Genomic DNA, 20,813 nt, shown 5'->3' with positions numbered 1-20,813 from the left:
ATTCAACGTCTTTTCTATGAGTTTTATTTCGTTTTGGTTTTCTGAAAACCATTTCCATTTCTTTATTTTATATGACTTTTTAAAATTTTCCATGATCTTTCTCATGCCAACCTTTGAGGTAATATCTACCGTACCATCTAATTTTTGTTACCAGGTTAGGAAAAATTTCAGGTTAGATCATGGACTCTCTAAGAGTCCAAGAAAGAACCATGGACTCTCTAGGAGTCCATGGTTATATGGAATGAACGTTACGGCCTGCGTTGTGTCGTCAGAATGAACTGAATTGCTTTACGTATTACAAAATTTGGCGAAAGGTTGTCGTGTTACATCACACAATGCATGAATATTTGCATAATCTTTTTGAAAAATCATTGCTAAGTTAAGTCTGATTATAATACCTCAGATTTCCTCGTGCATGCATCGAACACAGAAACCATAAAACCCGGGAAGCAAGCTGGGGACAAAAAAAATAAAATGAAAAAGATATGGAGGTTTATTCCGAGTTTATTCCGAATAAACTAGTTTTCTCCGTTAAAAGTGATCTTGCCGGAGTGGTTTATTTTAACTTAGCTAACTCGAAATTATCTTTTTTTAACTGAGAAAACCAAATCTATTCAAGGTAAAAACGTCGAATTAATTCTAAAGATTTCCCCAGGTCGCTTTCGTACAAACCCTAACATTTGCGATGTTTTTTAATGTCCGTTCTGCTACATTTCATAAAACTATATTTCATTTTCATAAATATGAGAAATTACTGTATTTTTGCTTTGCTATATATAATTACTATTTTCTATCAATAAACTGTAGAATAATACGATACTGCTAAAACAGATAATCGATCAGTAATGGTGTGATTTTGTGACCCAGGTGTGGACCTCGCCGCTCGCGGACACGGTATCAGTTATCTGTATCCTCTCATCAATATGAATCAGATTACGTGGACGAATTATTCCAGACGTCATTTAAAGTATCATCTTTTCGAAGATTTTATAGTAATTACACTTAATAACAGGTTCCCAGCGTATTATATTTGCGCTTAGAATGGTAAGGTCCTGGTACGACAAGGTAAGAGATATCGTCGCGATCGACCGTCATCGACGGTGTTGCTATTAATGTACTTTCTACCTGAGCAAACCTTTAACATTATAATTTTTTTTGTCAAATAAATTCATATATATCAAAAAAAAATCTACCGTCATCGACTGACAAAGAATTTTGAAAAATTTCATCATCAACATTTTTGGGAGTGTTCGGAAAATCAATCCGATCAAAAATCCCTCTTGAATCTGATGAAGAATATTGGAAAGGATCGAACCAAAATCTTGGTCGTTTCCACTGTCGCGTTCACCATCTTAGATTCGTAGGTCTAGCAGCAGTTCATAGTAGAATAGTTCAAGAACGCAAATCCCCAGCTCACATCGACAAAAGGGAGAAAAGGTGTTTTTTCTCTGAGAGGATATGGCAATGTAAGTCGAACTAATTAGTCATTTTTATCTAAAAAAACATACTTTATTGCACTAGTATTCATTACAAACGTTGTTATCAATTCAATGCCCGTCCTGCAGGGTTCATTTTCGTCGTGAAGTCATATTAATAAAGCTTACAAACGGAGATTCATTTCGGAATCGTCTATTAACAAATCAAATTTACAGTAGAAAATAGAATCGCCTGAAAATGTCTCGGATGAATTAGAAACATTTTCTGTGCACGATACTGGGTCCACATTCGTCGTATTCCTGACTGCTGATCCACATACGTTGAAATGTCGATAAAGATGCCAGTATAGAACCTCCGATCCAGACGGAGTATTTACGTTCGGGTGGGGTTATCACTTTGATTTTCATCGAATTCGGAGCAAGAGCCGATAGTTCTTTTTGCATTCGTTCTCCAATACCTGTGAAAATGACAATACTTAACCATTAGCGTAATTACGAGGATGAATTCAGTAGAATTTGAATTTTAAGCAACACGCATTATTTTCGTTGCTGCATGTTTATGGTACACGTACCAGGAAACATCGTGCTACCCCCGGACATGACGACAGCGTCGTAAAGCTCTTTTCTGATGTCAATGTCACATTTTCGGATCGATTCGTAGATTTTCTCGTGAATTCCGCATGATTCCATACCTAGACAACGAAACAGAGAATTATTCTTTCGCTGAGACAAAAGTTCTTCCATATCAGAACACAATAATGATTGATGATGAAATTTACCCAAAAATGAAGGTTGGAAGAGAGCTTCGGGAGCGCGGAATCGTTCGTTACCGATGTGTATAATGGAGCCATCAGGTAACTCATATTCCCGATCTATGTTCGATGATTTTGCTGTCGTTTTCATTTCGTCTTCGAAGTCTAGAGCCACGTATCCAAGTTTCTCCTTCGCGTTTCGAACGATTTCAAACTCAGCTGAAATTCAGAACGTGTTAAATTTGAATAAACAAGAAACCGGATATTTTGAATAGGTATTTCTGATATGTCTATGAAATTAAAATCAGATGGATTAATACTAAATTCTACATTTAATTTGAGTCTGTTCGTTGTATCAGAATTGATTGGTTATCAAATTATTCATTATTTCTTCACGTTGCTTGTTTTATTTCAGTTTGTTAAATTCAACTTGAATTTGTTCGTCGAATTGTTTAATTATGTCTCGGTGAGGAAGGGAAAATGAACATACCCGACGATGTAAAACTGTAGCCTCTTTCGTGAAGTATTCGACACATGTAATGGGTTAAATCACGACCAGCAAGGTCTAATCTCTCAATCGCGTGAGGAAGTGCGTAACCTTCAAAATAAAAAGTTCCTTATGAAGAAATCGGTAAGAATGCCGACCTGTATCTACTGGAGGCCATCAGCTCAATAAACAAGCTAAATCAATCGCGTGAAAATGATATTTATGAAGTTGAAGATTCATTCCAAATCTTACCTTCGTAAATAGGTACAGTATGGGATACACCGTCGCCTGCGTCGAACACAATACCTGTCGTTCTACCAGACGCGTAAAGCGACAGAACGGCCTGAATTCCCACGTACATAGCCGGTACATTGAACGTTTCGAACATTATCTAGATTAGATATCAAAAATTCCACAAGTTTCTAAATAGAATAAAACTATAATATATTGTAATTAAGGAGAGTTTTCATGCAAAATACCTGGGTCATTTTTTCTCGATTTGCTTTCGGGTTCAGTGGCGCCTCTGTTAATAGAACGGGGTGCTCCTCGGGGGCTACCCGCAGTTCGTTGTAGAATGTATGATGCCAAATAGTTTCCATGTCGTCCCAGTTGGTGACGATACCGTGTTCTATCGGGTATTTAATGGTGAGGATACCGCGATGCGCCTGGGCTTCGTCGCCAATGTAATTGTCCTTCTGCCCCATGCCAGCCATCACTGTCTGTAAAAGGTAAAATTCAGATTGCAGAATGCGGTATTGTTTAAAACAGTGTTAATGAAGAAATCAACAAGTATTTCGATCATTTTTCATACATGAGCCACTTACCTGATATCTAGGTTTACCAGTGATCGCGGGGAAAACTGCATTTGGGGCATCATTCCCTGCAAAACCCGCTTTACACATTCCCGACCCGTTATCAATAACGAGTGCGGGGATATCATCGGAATCGTGGAAGAAATTCATGATGTTTGTAGTGTGCAAATTGATTCTTCCTGAAATGATGAATTAAAGGAAATTGAGCGTTTTGTTTTGTTTAGTTTAGGTATTGCTTGTCAAAAGCGAGATGAATGTAAAAGGAAATTGAAGAAGCGCAACAGAGCGTAAAAACCTTCGAGAAATGCGAAATATACTTGCATAATTCATAGCGCTTAATCATAGATACGGTATACAAACTTACTTGAAAGTAATCTTGAAATGTTTGTTCTTCACTCGGAGCTCTTCGGTGGATTTTTGGTCAAACATAACCCGACGCATCATATTTATACGCAGACGGTTTGACGAAGTTCCCGAAATGGAATATGATTAACACGTATGTGGTGTCGTAACTTTCTTTAAAATAAAGACATTTTAACTATTTTAACTATACACACCGGTTATGATTCATACCGAATATGGTTTGATTAAGGATTTAGTGTTTCACTAGGGCAATCTGCCAATACATACTTGTATGTGCCTTTAAAGGTGACATCTAAACGATATGACCGAATTAGTAGTTCTTAGTGACTCATGCTCACGGCGTTATTGTCATAAAGAAAAACAGTGACGACTTTCAGGAGATTTGCGACGCGCTTCTGCCGGATATTTTTTCATGATGGATGTAAACGCAGGCGCAATTATGATAGGTAAAATCAGGGAATGCGTTATAAAGGAGGTGATAATGTAGTTCACGTGTATATAACACTTTTAAACATTTTGAGGCGGTGGATTCTTATTCTGCGGGAGAACAAATTTACATTTTTTAGTAGTCCAATATTTTAATAGGAAATCTAAATCGAGCGTCTCGTTGATACCTTTCTTTTTCAAGGGGTCCAGAAACTACGTTGTGATCCATCTCAAGGTTTTGAAGGGATCGTCTGCTTGGTTTTCGAGAAATGCTTTTGAATTTGTTGGGTTCTCTGCCAGGCGAGACGGCTGTAAGACTAACGCAGTTGGTATGGTATAGATCAGCTGAAGCTGGTAATAAATGGAATGTTAATGTTACTTCCCCTCCATTTTACCCCGATACCTGTTTCTGCAGTTCGACTTCAATAAAATAGAAATTATTATCACCTCAAATTACACGTACTTTCGTTCTGCTTTATTTTCTCGATTGTTACGATTAGATGATACCTTCAACCCTACATCTAGTACTACTTACATACAACAGCTTCGTGAAGCGAAAATTACAGCAGTATCGTTAAGAGGCGGTGTTATAGACTGGTATTATCTTCAACCCGGAGGCTAACACCGTGGCATATTTACCAACTAGTCCAGTTAGACTCAGCGGGAAGTTCCATATCAACTCCAATATTAACACAAACAACGGTAATAAATGCAGAGAAAATTTGTATTTCAAAATATTTCTTTTTTTTTTTCGTTTTCATAAATACACACAATATAATAATAACAACAAGCGGGGCCATTGCATCGGGTGGAACACAGGCTCAGTAGTACTGGTCAAGGGGTTCGAGCATAGGAAGAACCAAGGACGTAGTTTATACGTCCATGGATGAACTAAGCGCATGATTCACTATCGCTAATTGAAACTAAAAGCACCGGAGAACTTTCCTTTGTACGTACTATATATAGCAATTAGTAACGTTTGCTTTATTCACTTCATAGGATATATCATCATATGAATTCTAGTGTGGTTAAATTTAATCATTCTCTCTCCATCTGTGATAGGAATAATTAACATAACTCATCGGATTCTAAGAACAACCGGCATTGATACAAACAGCCAATGGTCAGTCGCACTCGAAAAACCAACGTTTCTAAATCACTTACACCACTTGTATGAAACTCATAGCTGCGACTAAAGCATTCGATCAATTTATACAATTCTTACAAATAACAATATACATGTACTTACTATAAATGTACACACACAGGCATCACACCAAACGTTTTTAAAAAGATTAATTTCGAATAAAACCATGAATTATAGAAACACTGAGATGAAAACAGGTTCGTAAGCTAGCCCCAAATTGCCCGATACACTGGACCCAACCGAAGCCGGTAAAATATTTGCTCAACAACTTCAATCTGTCCAGTTTTCGACCTAGTAACATTTTTCTGGCCCGGTGATATTTGTGAGATCTATTCATTGCACCGCTTATTCCAGTGTCTGATAAGGATAACTTCTAGACATTTAATACTGACCCGAACACCGTAGTGGGAAAGAAACAGTGAGCAAAATTTAGTGACTAATCGTACATATAACTTCTTAGAATTACGTATTTGAGCGTTTTGTGAGTTACAACAAGATATTTCTACTTTCTTCAAGAATTTGTGTCCGCAGTTTGTGCCTAGAGGTGACTACAGTCTACAACGGTCAAGAAAGTTACATGCAAAAAATCATGATATTCATTCTATCAAAGAGATGTTGATGAAGGTGGAATCTGCTCTACATTAAGACAGCAAAATTGGAAATTGAATGCAAATAATGACTAGATAATATCTATTCTCCAATAGTCATAATCTAACTCTAAATTCTACAAATTACGCTATGGTTAATACCTAAATACAGTACGGCTTGTTAAAAAAAACCCCAATCTATTACTAATTCTTCAGTTTTAACCCTTTCAGTGCGTCTACACCGCAGTGCAGTGTATAAATCAGTGATAGATTTTGCTAGTACACCGCACTGTGGTGTACAGATGTCATTAGTAATAAGTTTTTATCTCTATTGAAAAATGGCAGCACGTGTCAAACATAGTGAAATACTAGTAACTAACGATACACTGCACCGCGGTGTAGATGCACTATAGCGGTATTCCCGTTATTCAACACACTAGGGTGGAATTTTTTAAAATTTTCAAATAATCTCCAGCACTATAGGGTATTAATCAGTCAGCGCTGAAAGGGTTAACATTATTAAGAGCACACGAGGTAGTATAAAACTCTTTCAATCTCAGCGTAAGAAACGTTTACGTCTTCAACAATGAATAGTAATACTGCTACAAACTACATAGGGATCATTCATTTATTACGTACGCATAAAATTTGAATTTTTCAATACCCTCTCGCACTCTGTACGCAAAATCAGCCATTCTTTCATATACATTAAGCATTACAGTAGGCAATTGCCCCGACCCCTCCCCCTCCCCTAATGCGTACGTAATAACTGAATGACCCGATAATAATCATATTACGTCGTAGGTGTAAACAGGATTTTTTAGACACCGGAGGAGATTCAGATGATGATTTTGAAAAGTTCGTCGAATTCATTCAGCACTTGCAACATATAAAAAGCACCAAGAGCATTTTTCACAACAATAGCTGAAAATCAGCAAAGGGCAGGTTTTTTAATAGCCCGAATTGGTGAACGAAATATCTTTGTAATCCCTGAATTTCTGTTTAAGTACCGCCGTAGTTATGGAATGGTCTGCTTTACCATAGCCCTGAAAAAAAGAGGACGGATCTGTTGAATTTTCTGAAAATACTTTCAAGTCCAGCTATTCATGGTTTTTCGAGAATTGGGATATACTGAAGCGTGTGCTCATTAGCTACCAGGGGTGTTTAGAAAATACACGTACCATCGAATAGCCATAAACTTTAATTTTTTTAGATGCAGGTTCATGTTCAATTCTACCGCCACCAACACACTCGGTATCCAACTCCCTACTCGTAATCTCTGGCTCCACTTTTTCATAGATATCGGCTGAAAATAGGTAAAAACAAATCACATTTTAAAAATATACCTGTAATAGATAATTACTTGTCAAACGGAGCGCTAACGGTGGTGACCCTAAAAACATTATTCCTTAGGCCTACATAACATCATATGTTATCATTTGGTAACGCTGAGCAGAGTCACACAGCGGAAAGGTACCCTCAACCCCAAAAGAAAGTGATTATTAGAAAATTCAAAATGTATTATTATTCCGCAATATTACATTATTAGATTTCCACAATAAAATATGAAATAAAAAAGATATCAAATATGAGAAATTGATCAGCACTGTGAAGATTAATACGTACCGTGATATTCTGCCCAACAATAGCCCCTGACTAGATATTTGTATTCACTCGATTTTTCGTCGACTACTTTGATGAGCACGTATTTCATTTTGCCCGTGTCAATATCTACGGCATTTAATTTCGACAACAACGGGTGAGATGCGGCACCGCTCGACGCAGTTTCTGGCGACGTTTTCTTCGACATGATCTGGAAATTCTAGACGAAAGCAGCACCGATAATTAGACCGAAAGCAATAAGTACCCTGCAAACGTACTGTAACAATTTCATCCACTTCCGGGTTGTCTGAATTCAATTGAAATTTATTGATGAACTTGAACTTATTTGACTCAATAATGAATTAACATGTAATAAGTTTCTACTAGACGAAACAGATTGAACTCGAGTCGGAGATAGACATTGACAAATGACATGAAAATAGATTGAAACATAAGAAGAAAGAAGACAAAGAAAATATATACATTTATGTAACGTTAACAGACGATTAGTAAGGATCAAAAGTACATTTTAGCAATTGAAAATTGACGAATCAAAATATGAAGTCGATAGGTTGCAAACTATTAAAATCTCTGATACTTGAACTTTATTTGACAGGAAAAATAATCGGCGCCCGCGTGCTTGATTGTTTTCGGAGCTACCCCCGGAGCGTTTATTACTCGCGTCCCTGTGTGTATTTAAAACCTTCTTCGACGGAAAGTGCTGCCACCATCTGGTCGAGTTCGTAAACGACCTGAAAAACAACTGAGAAGTGGTGAAAAAATCATTTAGGTCTGTCTGCAGAGTTTCCAGAACCTGTCATGTCAGGGCCCAAGACCTGACATGACAGGTGGGACCTCAGGTGACAGGTCGATTCGCTAAAATGAAAATCGTTATGACTGAACCGATGATAGTCGATTAGAAGATATGATAGGCGCGGATTTAGAACAAATGATAGCCGATAAGAAACAAAAAGAACATATCTTAGTGCTTTCTGAATATATTATTCAAAAACAAAAAACAAACTATGATGTGTTATGAATTCATTTAAGAATTTATGTTGGTCCGTTTATAAAAAGTTGTTGAACTATATCGCCTTGTATATAATAAAGATGCAATGATGGTGAATGATTTGAGAACATTGAAAGAATTGTTTACAATTTATTAATTTTTTTGTAACATGAAACATGAAAATATCAAGATCAGGCAATGATACCAGTACCGGTAGTGCCTTATGTACTCATAATCAGTATTAATAACAATCAGTATACTCATTATGATTAGGCCCTATATATTTACATATTTTTATTAATTACTCGCAATATAATTAATTCACCAAGTGCACATATAATTTAAAAACATTTCAGTCCAAGCTCATAAGTTGACATAGGATAAATTAGACAAAACTGTGATTAATTAGTGAGACCTCACACGGCAGCTCGCTCCATTTTGCAGAGCTTCGGGACCTGTGGTGACAGGTCTGCTTGAAAACTGATGAAATAGAAAAACCTGAACTTTTTATGATCTCTATCTAATGGTGAATGTAAAATTGTATGCTTACCATAGATAGATTAAATCTTGAAATACTATAAAACAATAATTTTGAAGCGAGACCTCACACGGCAGCTCGCGCCATTTTGCAGAGCTTCTCGAGACCTGTGGTGACAGGTCTGCATTTAAACTGATGAAATGAAGGAAAACTTTAATTTTTATGGTATCTTTATAGTAATGAGTATAATATCAATTGCTAACCATAGATAGAGTTAATCTTAAGTTACTATAAAACAATAATTATGAAGCGAGACCTCACACGGCAGCTCGCGCCATTTTGCAGAGCTTCTCGAGACCTGTGGTGACAGGTCTGCATTAAAACTGATGAAATGAAGGAAAACTTTACTTTTTATGGTCTCTTTATAGTAAAGAGTATAATATAAATTGCTAACCATGGATAGAATTAATCTTAAGTTACTATAAAACAATAATTATGAAGCGAGACCTCACACGGCAGCTCGCGCCATTTTGCAGAGCTTCTCGGGACCTGTGGTGACAGGTCTGCACTAAAACTGATGAAATGGAAAAAACTTTACTTTTTATAACCTTTATATAGTAATAAGTATAATATAAATTGCTAACCATAGATAGAGTTAATCTTAAGTTACCATAAAACAATAATTATGAAGCGAGACCTCACACGGCAGCTCGCGCCATTTTGCAGAGCTTCTCGAGACCTGTGGTGACAGGTCTGCATTAAAACTGATGAAATGAAGGAAAACTTTACTTTTTATGGTCTCTTTATAGTAAAGAGTATTATATGAATTGCTAACCATGGATAGAATTAATCTTAAGTTACTATAAAACAATAATTATGAAGCGAGACCTCACACGGCAGCTCGCGCCATTTTGCAGAGCTTTTCGAGACCTGTGGTGACAGGTCTGCATTAAAACTGATGAAATGAAGGAAAACATTAATTTCTATGGTCTCTTTATAGTAAAGAGTATTATATAATGGCGACAGGTCTGCATTAAAACTGATATAGATAGAAAAAAAACTTCATGCTTTAAATTGATGAGTTGATTTAAAATCAGTCTCAATAAAATCAGTCTCTATAGTGCATTCGGCTCTTTTACATGTACATCATAAAGACAATGAATGTATATAGTGAGACTTCAGGGGCTGGTTCCTCAGTTGAGATTTAAGTCAAAAAATGGTCTCAAATTTTAAGACTGGTCTTAAGTTGTTAGATTGGTTATAGTACTAAGATGGTCTTAGATTGGTCTTAAGTCTAAGCCATGACTATGGAACTGGGCCCAGGACTTCAGGACAGTGAGGAGTGTTGCCGAGCTGTGATAGTGAGCAGATAATTTTCAGTGTCTTATTGCGGAAACGAAATATCAAGACCTCGATTCATCTAGCGAAAATATTCTCTTATAATGTGCTCTTACTTCTACATTAATCAATTCATCTATGCCTGAAACTTATTTTTTCCCTTTAATACAGAAATAAGTCATAGTTTACACATAAATATTTTCTTCTTATAAATCAACCTTTCAAATGAATTATTTGTCAGAACATTTTCCTTATCGTTATTGTTGAATCATTTTCGATATTAACGACGGGTCAGAATATTCATTCAACTCAAAATGTTCTTCCATTCGTCTAGCACATGCCTAGATATTTCGCCGTTTCGTCAAATATTGTCATGAGTTTGGGTTTTTTCGGGACCTGACATGACAGGTCAGACCTGTCATGTCAGGTCTTAAGACCTGACATGACAGGTTCTGGAAACTCTGCAGACAGACATCAATCGAAAAAATAGCAAAAGACAGCGCCAAAAGGGTACGTTCATTTGCAAATGCACACTCAATTATTTTTACTTCGATTTACAGGTTCTGCTGAACAATGACTGGCTCCACTTTTTTCCTTCTTCAACGACCACCTCAACATCAGTCAATCAATGTCACTAATCGTTCACAAATTTAAACATCCAACAATAATCGTCGTCAATAACCAGATAACATAATATCCACACCACAACAGCCGACATGGTACTGTGAAAGTTCTTGATCCCCTATCATCCTAAGTACTATTTGCGCCAGGTCAGGCCCCGTGAACAACAATGAACTCGTCAATCTCCGTTCCATCCATATAATTACGGTACAACAACATTCCCTACACAACAACGCAGCTGAAATATTTTTCTTCAATTTATCAATAGGTGACTGGAATAATGAGCAGAAAAATCAAACCGGATTCATCTGGAAATGCTGAGGACTTTGGAGAAGGTTTTAATGGTAAGTTCAAATCTGGTGGTGGAATAAAAGTTGATTTCTACGCGTGAGAGCGTATCCTCGGTCGGGAGGCAATCTAACCCTGGCAAGCGAGGATGGTGTTAACGGCGCAATTAACATATTTTCATTCCGTTTTTTTTCTTACAGCTCATGAGAACAAAACGTTCAATGGCGACACATCGAATAGAGATGTCGATCGAATGAAGTTTGAAGATGAAGCTGAGGAGAATAATGAAGGTGATAATAAGGAGAATGTAGTCAATGATAGCAATGATTATAATTATCATCAACACACCGACGGTATTCCTGTATACTCGGATAAACTGTTTTCAACTCGGTCTAACTGCAGTTTAGGTCACTTTTCTGGTCTGTAGCACTTGTGCTACTGAGTATTGGGGTTTTTGTTAGGTTAGGTACATATTGACCATAAGGGACACCTGAACTGCAGTCGCTCCATTATATATCCATTTTAAACTCTTCCACTCTAAACCCTTCCATCGCATCTCCACCGCAATGCAGTGTAAAAATCGGTGATGGACTTTGCTAGTACACCGTACCGCAGTGTATTCATGCAATTAGTAATTAGTTTATATCTCTATTAGAAGATGGCAGCACTTGTCAAGGTCATGCCCATCATAGAGGTATGCCCATTATACAATATTCGCTTAGGTGGAATTTTTATAAATTTTCAAATTGTCTCCAGAACATTCAGGAAGTAATTACTTGGCACTGAAAGGGTTAAACTCATTTAACGGTTCATCACATTTTTATGATTTTCTCTTTGAACGCTCTCAAAAATTCCTCAAATTGGGGACCAGCTAGTGTGAGCACTGAATGACTCGTTTTGAACCGAAGTTTCTGTTTTCTTGTAGAAAATGGCGCGCGGGATGCCGGTGAAGGCAATATAATCCTCAAAACTGATCACGAAATCAAAGAAGGAGAATTGAAAGTCGATGGTTCGTACTCGCTGCGCTTATTAACGTCGTATCTGTGATATGAACTGACATTAATCTCGTTGATTTCTTTTTATCGTAGAGAATTTCTTATTTCAAGCGAAACAGGAGGAGGAGGAAAGTGAATTCATAAAAATTGTAAAGGTTGAATCATGGAAGTGTGAACGAGGAACACCATGGAGCAGTTTTGAAGATGATGGTGAGTATTGTTCCTCTGGTTTCCGTTACAAGTCTCTGTCTGTGTCTGTCTTTCAGCTTCTTAGCTTTGTTAATAGTGGGTCGATTTTGGTGAAACTTGGGTTCAATGTTAGTATGGTCGTCTAGTTGTGCAGAAACCAGATCTCCTATTTGATTGGCGTTTGACATTGGCTGTGATTATCTTCTTTAATAGCTGTTGAACAAACGGATAATACGGAACCAGTTTTAGAACCCTTTAGCAAAGATGAATCAATGGTTGATGATTCGACTTCAGAAGTGCTTCAAGGTAACAGCTCCGATGAAACGAGTAAGAAGGCCATCTATTTGTTTTCATCCCAGGAAAACAATACATTGCATAAAATAACCGATCATTTTATGTTTACTAGTTGTAGAACATCATATAGATAGTAAAGGACGAGTTGTAGAGTCTTCCAGCTGTAAAGATGAATCAAAATTAGATAGGCGAAGTATTCATGCGACCACAGGAGTTACTGAGGATGATAGCTGTGACGTTAAAAGTAAGTACCTATACCAATAGTGAAGAGTAGAGTCAAACTCACTGAAGTCATACCGGTTTTTTTGTCCCGATTTCTAATTCTAGTCCTCATTTGAATAAGTTGTCAACGTAATGATGGCCCAAGCACAACAACCTTACCTAAAAGGTGACTAGCCCGTAGACTCGAAGAATAGATAATTAGTTTAAAATCCACTATATGCAAAGTTTAAAAGATTAAAAGCTAATTTTCTTCATAAGAAATTGAAATGAAGGTACTACGTTTCGAACTGGAGATCATCCTTTTAAACTCCGTATACAATGGTTTTAGACATTAGCTAGTTTCACTGTACTCGGATAACGATGATTAACTCTCTCTGTTCATGATATTTCAGTTGTACCGAAAGTCGAACTGTCTGTATTTACGTGCGCCGATTGCGGGAAACATTTCGCGCGGAAATCCTACCTGCAGCGTCACATAAAGCGAATACACAGCGACGCCGAACGGCCGCATAAGTGCGATTTGTGCGGCAAAGGATTCGTCGAGATCAGTAAATTCCGTCTGCACATGCAGATGCACAAAAACATCACGTTGTACTCGTGCGATATTTGCGGCCGCGGTTTCCGCCACGTCAACAACATGAACGTGCACCGTCAGTTGCACAGCGGCGAGAAGCCGCATCGCTGCGACGTCTGCGGAAAAACGTTCGCGTTGCCGACGTATCACCGGCTGCACATGAAGATACACACCGGCGAGAAGCGCTATCGCTGCGACGTCTGCGGAAAACAATTCCGCGAGAGTCAGAAACTGATCATTCACTCGCGTACTCACACCGGCGAAAAACCGTACAAGTGTCCGCATTGCGAGAAACGTTTCACGAACACTTCGAATTTAAAAACGCACGTCCGTCTGCACACCGGCGACAAGCCGTATAAGTGTATTATTTGCGGGCGTTCGTTTTCGCAGGGCGGAAATCTGAAAATGCACATGGTCACGCACACGAGCGCCGCCGGGGGTAAGTCGAAACAACGACGCAGTCCGAAATGCCACGACTGCGGGAGGGAGTTCCACTCGATGAAAAAGCTTCTGCAACACGCGATGGAGAAAATGGAAAATCCGTGTCGCAGAGACGACGACGTCGAGATCATCGCCGGTCGAAAAGGCCCGGTAATAAAATCCGAAGTCGAAGACGATTCGGAGCCGGAGACGATTAGAAAAAAGCGCGGCAGACCACGAAAGAACGGACCCGAAATGTGTACGGGCTGCGGAGAAGTTTACAAAACACCGAGCGATCTTCGCGAACATATGAACAGCGATATGTGCGGTTTAGCGCTGACGCTGAAAAATGCGAAACGAAAAGCGGCGGATTCCAATCGTAAAAAAGCCGATGATCGCGCGCAATATCAGCAAAATACGGAAACTGAATTGACTAATAACATTGCAATGATTGATCAGTTAGACAATGACGGTAGTAGTATCAGTAGTGACTGCGCGAATACCGATAAAAGCTTTTTGCCGGAAGACGATAGTCTGCCGCTTTTCTCGACGTGCCAGTTTTGAGAAATTTACTTGAACATTTATCTCAGGTAGCAAATGTGTCATAAATTAAACACACGTTGATTTTAACGAGAGACAAAAAAAGCTGTGATCAAACAAGAATTTTTGGCCGGGAACAACTGTTCGCACAGATGCCAAATGGACCCGGGCCTGACTAAATACGTCGGACCAGGCCCAAGCCAAATTTTATCATGCACCAAATTATTGCGTGTGAATGACAACTAGTTTCGAAAGTGACTCACATCGAGTTGTTCGAGTATTGTGTAGTGTATCAAGTGAGAACACGCTTTTTAATCAGGCGCAGGCCAAATTTGATGCGGGGCCCGATCTGCGTCAATTCGGCGGGGTCAAACCATCTCTTGTGTGATCGCAGCTATATAATGCACATACTGCAACTGCCATTATTCTCATCGAGTATATTATTAAATGGTGTCTAGTGGGCTTTATGATGCTCAGTTTTTTCTGCGGTTTCTGAAAGAAAGACTGGTCTAGACTGTTGAAAATGATTTTAACCATTGTATTAAATAAGTGTCTACCAATATTTGTAATATTTAATTTGTACCTTTTATAAGATTGTATTTGAAATGATTGACTCTATGAAATGAAACTAAAATAGACCGTGGAAATCAGTCATGTGAATTTTGAAAAAGTGGAAATCAGTTGTGTGAATTATGAAACAGTGGAAATCAATCGTGTAAATTATGAAGCACATTCAAACGGGTTCTTGCAGGGAAAATCAAAAACAGTTAAATCTATAACTAACGGTATGAAATGGTGTTTATTCAAACGAATTTATGTTTTTCTTAAAATATAGATTATTGACATTGTAACTTCTAGTTGTATGTGGAAGTAGGTTAATAAATTATCATTTATGTCGAACATCAAACGTTATTGTACGACTTCTTCTGAACTTTTATCTCTGAATGTCGGATGGTCTGTTAATCGTGAACTACATATCTTACGTATTTTGATTGGATTCTAAGCAGATGAACTTTGGAAAAACGTGCATGTCAGGAAATCGTGAGGGAAGTCAAATAAAAAGTGGTTACCTTGCAGTACATTCGTTGAATTGCCTATCCCATGTATCAGGGTCCCTACAACTCCTTGAATCCTTGAAAACTCCTTGATTTTTGAATATATTTTTCAAGGTCCTTGAAAATCCTTTAAAAGGAAAGTCCTATTAAAAATTTTCAAAAGGTCCTTTTCAGAAGACAGTGTATTCTATTATTCTTCATTGTGTGACTTGTGAAAGTTGTTTCACTTTGAGATTTAAAACATTTAAACTGTAAAACCAAAACGGCACACACAACAACTGATCAAAATTTGAGAAAAACATGGATTTTGTTTTTGAATATTCCTTATAGGCCTATATGACCGCGAAAACCTCCTTGAATTTTGAAAATTACTCCTTGAAAATTCCTTGAAAAGTCCTTGAATTCTGGATACCAGGAATTGTAGGACCCTTGTGTATAGATATATCAAACAGACAGATTCATATGAATAATAATTTATTTCTAATACATATTCATCATCAATACATACAATGTATCTCACAGAACAATATCTCTGCGTTTTACATTAATTTATCGTAAAATTTTACAAAAAATGTTCGAATTCAAATAAATATATTTAAGACCGTATATACACGATAAAGTATTATTGACTAAAATATTCATTATCGATACTGTTTCCTTGGTTTTGATTTTCGGTTGATAAATATTTAACGTAACACAAGAAAATTGGGATATTTCCCGGCGATAAATGCAGCCCAGCCGAAAACAGGTTTTAAATGATTCCTATGGTTTTAAATAAAATTCCTTCAAAGCACCTTGAAAAGCAAATATGATGATAAAAACACACGCTGATACAGATGCTGATACAGATGCGCGTGTGACCTCATGCATTTATTCGAAATGTACCGACCAAAACAGGGTCCCTGCAGATCAGTCATTCCTGAATGTAAGGAGTTTTAAAGGAGAAACTTACAAATTTAGAGGAAGTGTCTACATCACTTTCATATCCCAATTACGGTAGACTCCTCCTAAATCGGAACTGTTTATCTCAATAAAAAAAAAAATCCGGGTCCCAATTAAGGCATAGTTTACTACTGTACAATTACAGACATTTCTAGTTTTGAAGTTTCATTGACCTTAAAAAAGATTTTTGGTTAAAAAAAGATTTTTTAAGTCGGGAATCAAGGAGTTGTAGGGACCCCGCAAAAAGAGATATTTATTGAATTCATTTCAGCGGCATATATAAAACAACACGGTTTCCTTCGGGGTCGTTAGTGTGCCAGTGATCCTCGCTGAGTCTGATCAGGCTATCGATATGGTTGACTTCGGACACTTGGATATAAATAGCAGCGTTGCGCAACGATTTCGCGGCGAATTCCGGATAAAACGCGATCACGAGTTCGGCGCGAGAAGACAGCGGAAACGTACAATAGCGCATCGCCGATTCGTGGCTACTACGCCTCAACGGTACGAGCCCGGTAACTTTGCAATAAAAGCTCTCCATCGACTGGAAGTTTTGAGAATCTTGGACTAGAAGAGTTAGCTGTATCCCTGATTGTACGCATCCCGTTTGGATACCGATCATCGGCACGTTGAACCGGCCGTTGCGATACAAAACCAACGGGAAGTCCAGTTCGGAAGCGATGCCGCTCGGCAACGATACTTTTAACCACGGCGATTCGTTCAAATGTTGTACGGCGCGTTCGGCGTTCCCTTGACTGCGGCCGTGAAACAGTAAACTGACGATCAACGCGGGAATCAAATCCTGATCGGGCATTATAGAATCGACTTGTCTAACTACGATATACGTAAATCTGGCGGCGAACGGCGCGATCACTTCGCTGAGGCACTGGCATACTTTATCCGATTGATTCGTGTCGATTTCGAACAGAACTTTCGGCGGGTTCGTCAGAACCGAAGCTGAAATGCAAAATCGAAATTTGTGATGAAGTAAACTGGGCTGGCACATAAAGTTTCCCCAAATATACCCCTGGATTACGATTCTTTTCTTTTTGATGCAGTAAAATCCCTTACACTAATGTTTACTATACATTGATACCTAATATTTGTTATTTAAGGGGTTCTGCGTGAGTCGATGTGCACTATGTCATCGATTTTGGCGTTCATTTTGTGGTTAAATATATTTTGTACTCTTATTCTATTTTTGATATATTCTAATAATCAATTTTTGAGAGGACCTGCACTACGTCATCAATATATTGGGGCTAGACTGGTTGCCAGTTAATTCAATTCAATTATCGATACTCAAATCCATAATTGACCCTTGATATTATACTATTTACAATACAATATAGTTGACAATATTAAGCAATGTATGTGTTATTTTTCAAGGCACCGATAAACTTTCAAGTTAGTTTTCTTGTTCATACATTTGGTTAGAATCATTCATGAATCATGGTTCTGCGAGACCATTTTTACACTAAATAAATAGCTCCATAAGCAATTGAATAGTGCATTATTAACACTAGTTCACGAGAAAAGCCCTTGCTAATGCCATTAATTCGCGTGAGTGAATTAATAACTCGGACAAATATTGAAAATAATTCTCACTTACGATCGATGCGTTCAACTTTGTATCCGTCGATGTCATCCAACCTTTCATCGAGGAAAGCCTGACCGAGCGCCTGACTGGCATCGTCATCCGGCAGCTGCACTAACAGATGCTTCGAATCCCACCTACAACAATTAAACGGCGATGGACCGTCATTCATTGTACTTCATAGGCCAACAGAATCTAACTTATAAACTATAACTCCTAAAATATATATATCAAATGTGAAGAAATGCGAAACAAAGGCCTGCTTGGTCTGATCTTAAATGAAGTCAATGAATTTGGTGTTAGTGAAATTCTATATTGTCGATATAAAGTTTTGTTTGGTTCTGTACCGAGTAAACAGCCTAGAAGACACTTAATGCTTTAAGTATGAAAGTTATTTGTTTGCCGAGTCAATGAAAGGTCGTAAATCGCAGAAGGGGAACCCCAAATAACATACGTACCAGGTATGCAGTTTGGGAAAAACACAAACGTTCCTTGCCTCGCATGAATTTTTGTTTGATTTAAAGTTAGTTTGAATACTATTGAAACTGCAGGGGGTTTTCATAAATTAAGTCATCAACTCTTCACATATTTCTGATTCTGCCACTATGAGATATCTCATATTTTCAGGTTCAGATATAACTCTGATATCTCATATATCTGAATGTGGTCTCGGTTGCTCAATGGGATAAGGAGAATGCTGTTGTATTCACCATCAGTGCCGAGTGTCGAGCGGGTTTGAATCCTGCTGACTGCTTACACAGTGCAAAACTTTAAAGCCAGTCCCATCGCAAGGTTAAATGAATAATCAAATAGGGTTAGTCTTGGGAAACCAAGATCCGTAGAGCAAGATATGCAATATATTTCTGGTTCAGCTACCATTGCCACTTTTGAGATATACCCATATTTCTGGTTCACAGTCACCGTTGTCAAGATATCTCATATTTCTCATTCTAATAAATATCTTCATTATTACCTGACTAGGCAACACAAATGGTTTTTCAAGAATTGCTGTATGCTGTTAGTTTTTTCTTCGGTGATCGGATTGTTCTGAACTTGAAGTAAAGCTAACATGTTTTTCGTGTAGTCGAGCTGACCGAAATCTTTACCCCAATCCACATGAACCTACAACAAACAAGCACACAATTTCTAGCAAATAATTTGGGAGTAGGCATGACTGGTTAGTGCCTATTTTGCCAATTTGGCATTGTTTGTGTAAACACCATTTTGCCGATACACATGAACACAATTAAAAAATTTAAGTCTTTTAATAAAGGTAAGATTACAGGGTAAGGATTAGGGTTCGATTTAAGTGTTATTTGGAGGTTTAAGGCCTAGTTAATGAATTTTTGAGATCTACAGCTAGGGGAGGATATTGCACTAGCGCACATACTCAGCTATATCGACTGAATGTATTTGGTGGTCTAGCGATAAGATGCTATGCTAGCAGTTCACTGCCTGGGACTGGGTTTCGAATCCGCTCTATTTTCTCTCTGATTTTACACTTTTCTTGAAAAGTTGTGCATCGCAGTGCGGTATAAATTAGCCAATCAGAATGAGTTATCGCAAAACAGCGTTAACGGAAATAATGCCGAATTGGCAAAATAATATCAGCCGCCAATGAATAATGCTAAATTTCCTAAATTCATACAACACCCAGCCAGACTCACGGCCTTAGTGGCCGTAGCAGAAGTACACACACAGTGAATGAAGCAAAAAGGATTACGTCCACATCAAGTAAAGCTAGGTAAAAGTGCAGATCCGCACCTCTCGTGATTGACGCAATCTACTGAATGACAGAATCCAGGCTTAAATCTTTCTAGTGAAGATTTAAAATTAACCAATGGCAATGTACTGAATTGCTGATGACATCTAAATCTGAAACAATGATATTTGTAATTGATTGAACCGTTTACGCGGAGAGGTGCGGATCTGCACTTTTACCAGTAAAGCTACACTGAATTTACAGTTCCACACAGAAATGACAGAAATTTGCGAAATTTGAATATAGTGGCAAAATATACCACAACCATACCATTCTGTATCGAGCAGATTTTTCGGAGAGTCGACGAGAATTTTGTCTCTGATTTTCGGCGGTGGCGGGAGTCGATGAGAACAGGGTTTGCGTGTAATAGCGCGCCGGGATGTCAACATCGTGGGATACGTGCAGAACCTGCTCCGGCACGCCGTCCACAGCGTCCGACGTCGTCGTATCGTTGATCAGAATTCCGTCGACCTCCTTGTACGCCAAGAACGCCATTCTGACATTACGCTGTTTACTTTCGTGACGTCATTGACATTGGCGGAGGTCGTGTCGCGTCGATTTAGCGATTCAATTCAATTAAATTATATTTTCATTGGACCTGATGGTACGCTTGAACTTGGAACTTCGAACCTATATTTAGCATACTGTTTATGAATTCTACAAATATCTTTTGCATATATACCGAATTTCGAACAATATAATGGTTGAAGATAATGCAACGAGAAATTTTGAACTTATAGGAAAACAGATAAACAATATGAAAACATATAAGAAATAACATAAGAACGATATAGCGGTAGGAAATAAAGATTTCTATGATACAGATTAAACGTTAAAAACAAAATCGTAGACCATTTCGGATCCTCACTCTTAGCTC

The 20,813-nt window shown here is 38.0% G+C and overlaps 4 protein-coding genes across 5 annotated transcripts; 1 reads left to right on the top strand and 3 right to left on the bottom strand.

Annotated features, from left to right (window-relative positions):
* Positions 1-1,484: 1,484 nt before the first annotated feature.
* On the bottom strand, positions 1,485-4,052 carry LOC141908637 (actin, cytoplasmic 1-like). The gene is made up of 8 exons (XM_074798749.1): positions 3,852-4,052; positions 3,500-3,666; positions 3,155-3,394; positions 2,928-3,066; positions 2,679-2,786; positions 2,216-2,407; positions 2,009-2,128; positions 1,485-1,894 (listed from the first exon to the last, which is right to left on the bottom strand). The coding sequence occupies exons 2-8, from the start codon at positions 3,635-3,637 to the stop codon at positions 1,689-1,691; spliced, it is 1,143 nt and encodes a 380-aa protein (XP_074654850.1). The 5' UTR covers positions 3,638-3,666; positions 3,852-4,052; the 3' UTR covers positions 1,485-1,688.
* A 929-nt stretch (positions 4,053-4,981) lies between these two features.
* Positions 4,982-7,910, bottom strand: LOC141908241 (14 kDa phosphohistidine phosphatase-like). The gene is made up of 3 exons (XM_074798181.1): positions 7,637-7,910; positions 7,192-7,316; positions 4,982-7,056 (listed from the first exon to the last, which is right to left on the bottom strand). Exons 1-3 carry the CDS (start codon positions 7,818-7,820, stop codon positions 6,961-6,963), a joined length of 405 nt encoding a protein of 134 aa, XP_074654282.1. The 5' UTR covers positions 7,821-7,910; the 3' UTR covers positions 4,982-6,960.
* A 3,001-nt stretch (positions 7,911-10,911) lies between these two features.
* On the top strand, positions 10,912-15,449 carry LOC141909083 (uncharacterized). Of its 2 annotated transcripts, none has more exons than XM_074799444.1 (8): positions 10,912-10,947; positions 11,327-11,402; positions 11,547-11,636; positions 12,272-12,355; positions 12,435-12,551; positions 12,744-12,836; positions 12,937-13,068; positions 13,439-15,449. In XM_074799444.1, exons 2-8 carry the CDS (start codon positions 11,339-11,341, stop codon positions 14,602-14,604), a joined length of 1,746 nt encoding a protein of 581 aa, XP_074655545.1. In that variant the 5' UTR covers positions 10,912-10,947; positions 11,327-11,338; the 3' UTR covers positions 14,605-15,449. The 2 variants fall into 2 exon arrangements, with proteins under 2 accessions (XP_074655545.1, XP_074655544.1); XM_074799443.1 differs by having other exon boundaries at positions 12,744-12,857.
* Positions 15,450-16,142: 693 nt separating this feature from the next.
* On the bottom strand, positions 16,143-20,477 carry LOC141909092 (uncharacterized). Its single transcript, XM_074799458.1, has 4 exons — positions 20,207-20,477; positions 19,148-19,296; positions 18,190-18,311; positions 16,143-17,534 (listed from the first exon to the last, which is right to left on the bottom strand). The coding sequence occupies exons 1-4, from the start codon at positions 20,429-20,431 to the stop codon at positions 16,840-16,842; spliced, it is 1,191 nt and encodes a 396-aa protein (XP_074655559.1). The 5' UTR covers positions 20,432-20,477; the 3' UTR covers positions 16,143-16,839.
* Positions 20,478-20,813: the final 336 nt, after the last annotated feature.

This window comes from Tubulanus polymorphus, chromosome 7 (genome assembly GCF_964204645.1).
Source record: "Tubulanus polymorphus chromosome 7, tnTubPoly1.2, whole genome shotgun sequence".
Lineage (NCBI taxonomy): Eukaryota > Metazoa > Nemertea > Palaeonemertea > Tubulaniformes > Tubulanidae > Tubulanus > Tubulanus polymorphus.
This window is presented reverse-complemented; position numbering and strand designations above follow the sequence as displayed.

Excerpts from the sequence above, each read along its gene's own strand:
- LOC141908637 (XM_074798749.1), bottom strand. The coding sequence starts at position 3,637 with ATGAATTTCTTCCACGATTCCGATGATATCCCCGCACTCGTTATTGAT. Across the intron at positions 3,395-3,499 it reads CTGGTAAACCTAGATATCAG|ACAGTGATGGCTGGCATGGG; the intron begins GTAAGTGGCTCA and ends TACCTTTTACAG. Across the intron at positions 3,067-3,154 it reads ATCGAGAAAAAATGACCCAG|ATAATGTTCGAAACGTTCAA; the intron begins GTATTTTGCATG and ends TATCTAATCTAG.
- LOC141908241 (XM_074798181.1), bottom strand. The coding sequence starts at position 7,820 with ATGTCGAAGAAAACGTCGCCAGAAACTGCGTCGAGCGGTGCCGCATCT. Across the intron at positions 7,317-7,636 it reads TTGTTGGGCAGAATATCACG|CCGATATCTATGAAAAAGTG; the intron begins GTACGTATTAAT and ends ACCTATTTTCAG. Across the intron at positions 7,057-7,191 it reads AAGTTTATGGCTATTCGATG|GGCTATGGTAAAGCAGACCA; the intron begins GTACGTGTATTT and ends TCTTTTTTTCAG.
- LOC141909083 (XM_074799443.1), top strand. The coding sequence starts at position 11,339 with ATGAGCAGAAAAATCAAACCGGATTCATCTGGAAATGCTGAGGACTTT. Across the intron at positions 11,637-12,271 it reads AGCTGAGGAGAATAATGAAG|AAAATGGCGCGCGGGATGCC; the intron begins GTGATAATAAGG and ends GTTTTCTTGTAG. Across the intron at positions 13,069-13,438 it reads TGATAGCTGTGACGTTAAAA|TTGTACCGAAAGTCGAACTG; the intron begins GTAAGTACCTAT and ends ATGATATTTCAG.
- LOC141909092 (XM_074799458.1), bottom strand. The coding sequence starts at position 20,431 with ATGGCGTTCTTGGCGTACAAGGAGGTCGACGGAATTCTGATCAACGAT. Across the intron at positions 18,312-19,147 it reads CATTTGTGTTGCCTAGTCAG|GTGGGATTCGAAGCATCTGT; the intron begins GTAATAATGAAG and ends TAATTGTTGTAG. Across the intron at positions 17,535-18,189 it reads CAAAGTTGAACGCATCGATC|CTTCGGTTCTGACGAACCCG; the intron begins GTAAGTGAGAAT and ends TTTGCATTTCAG.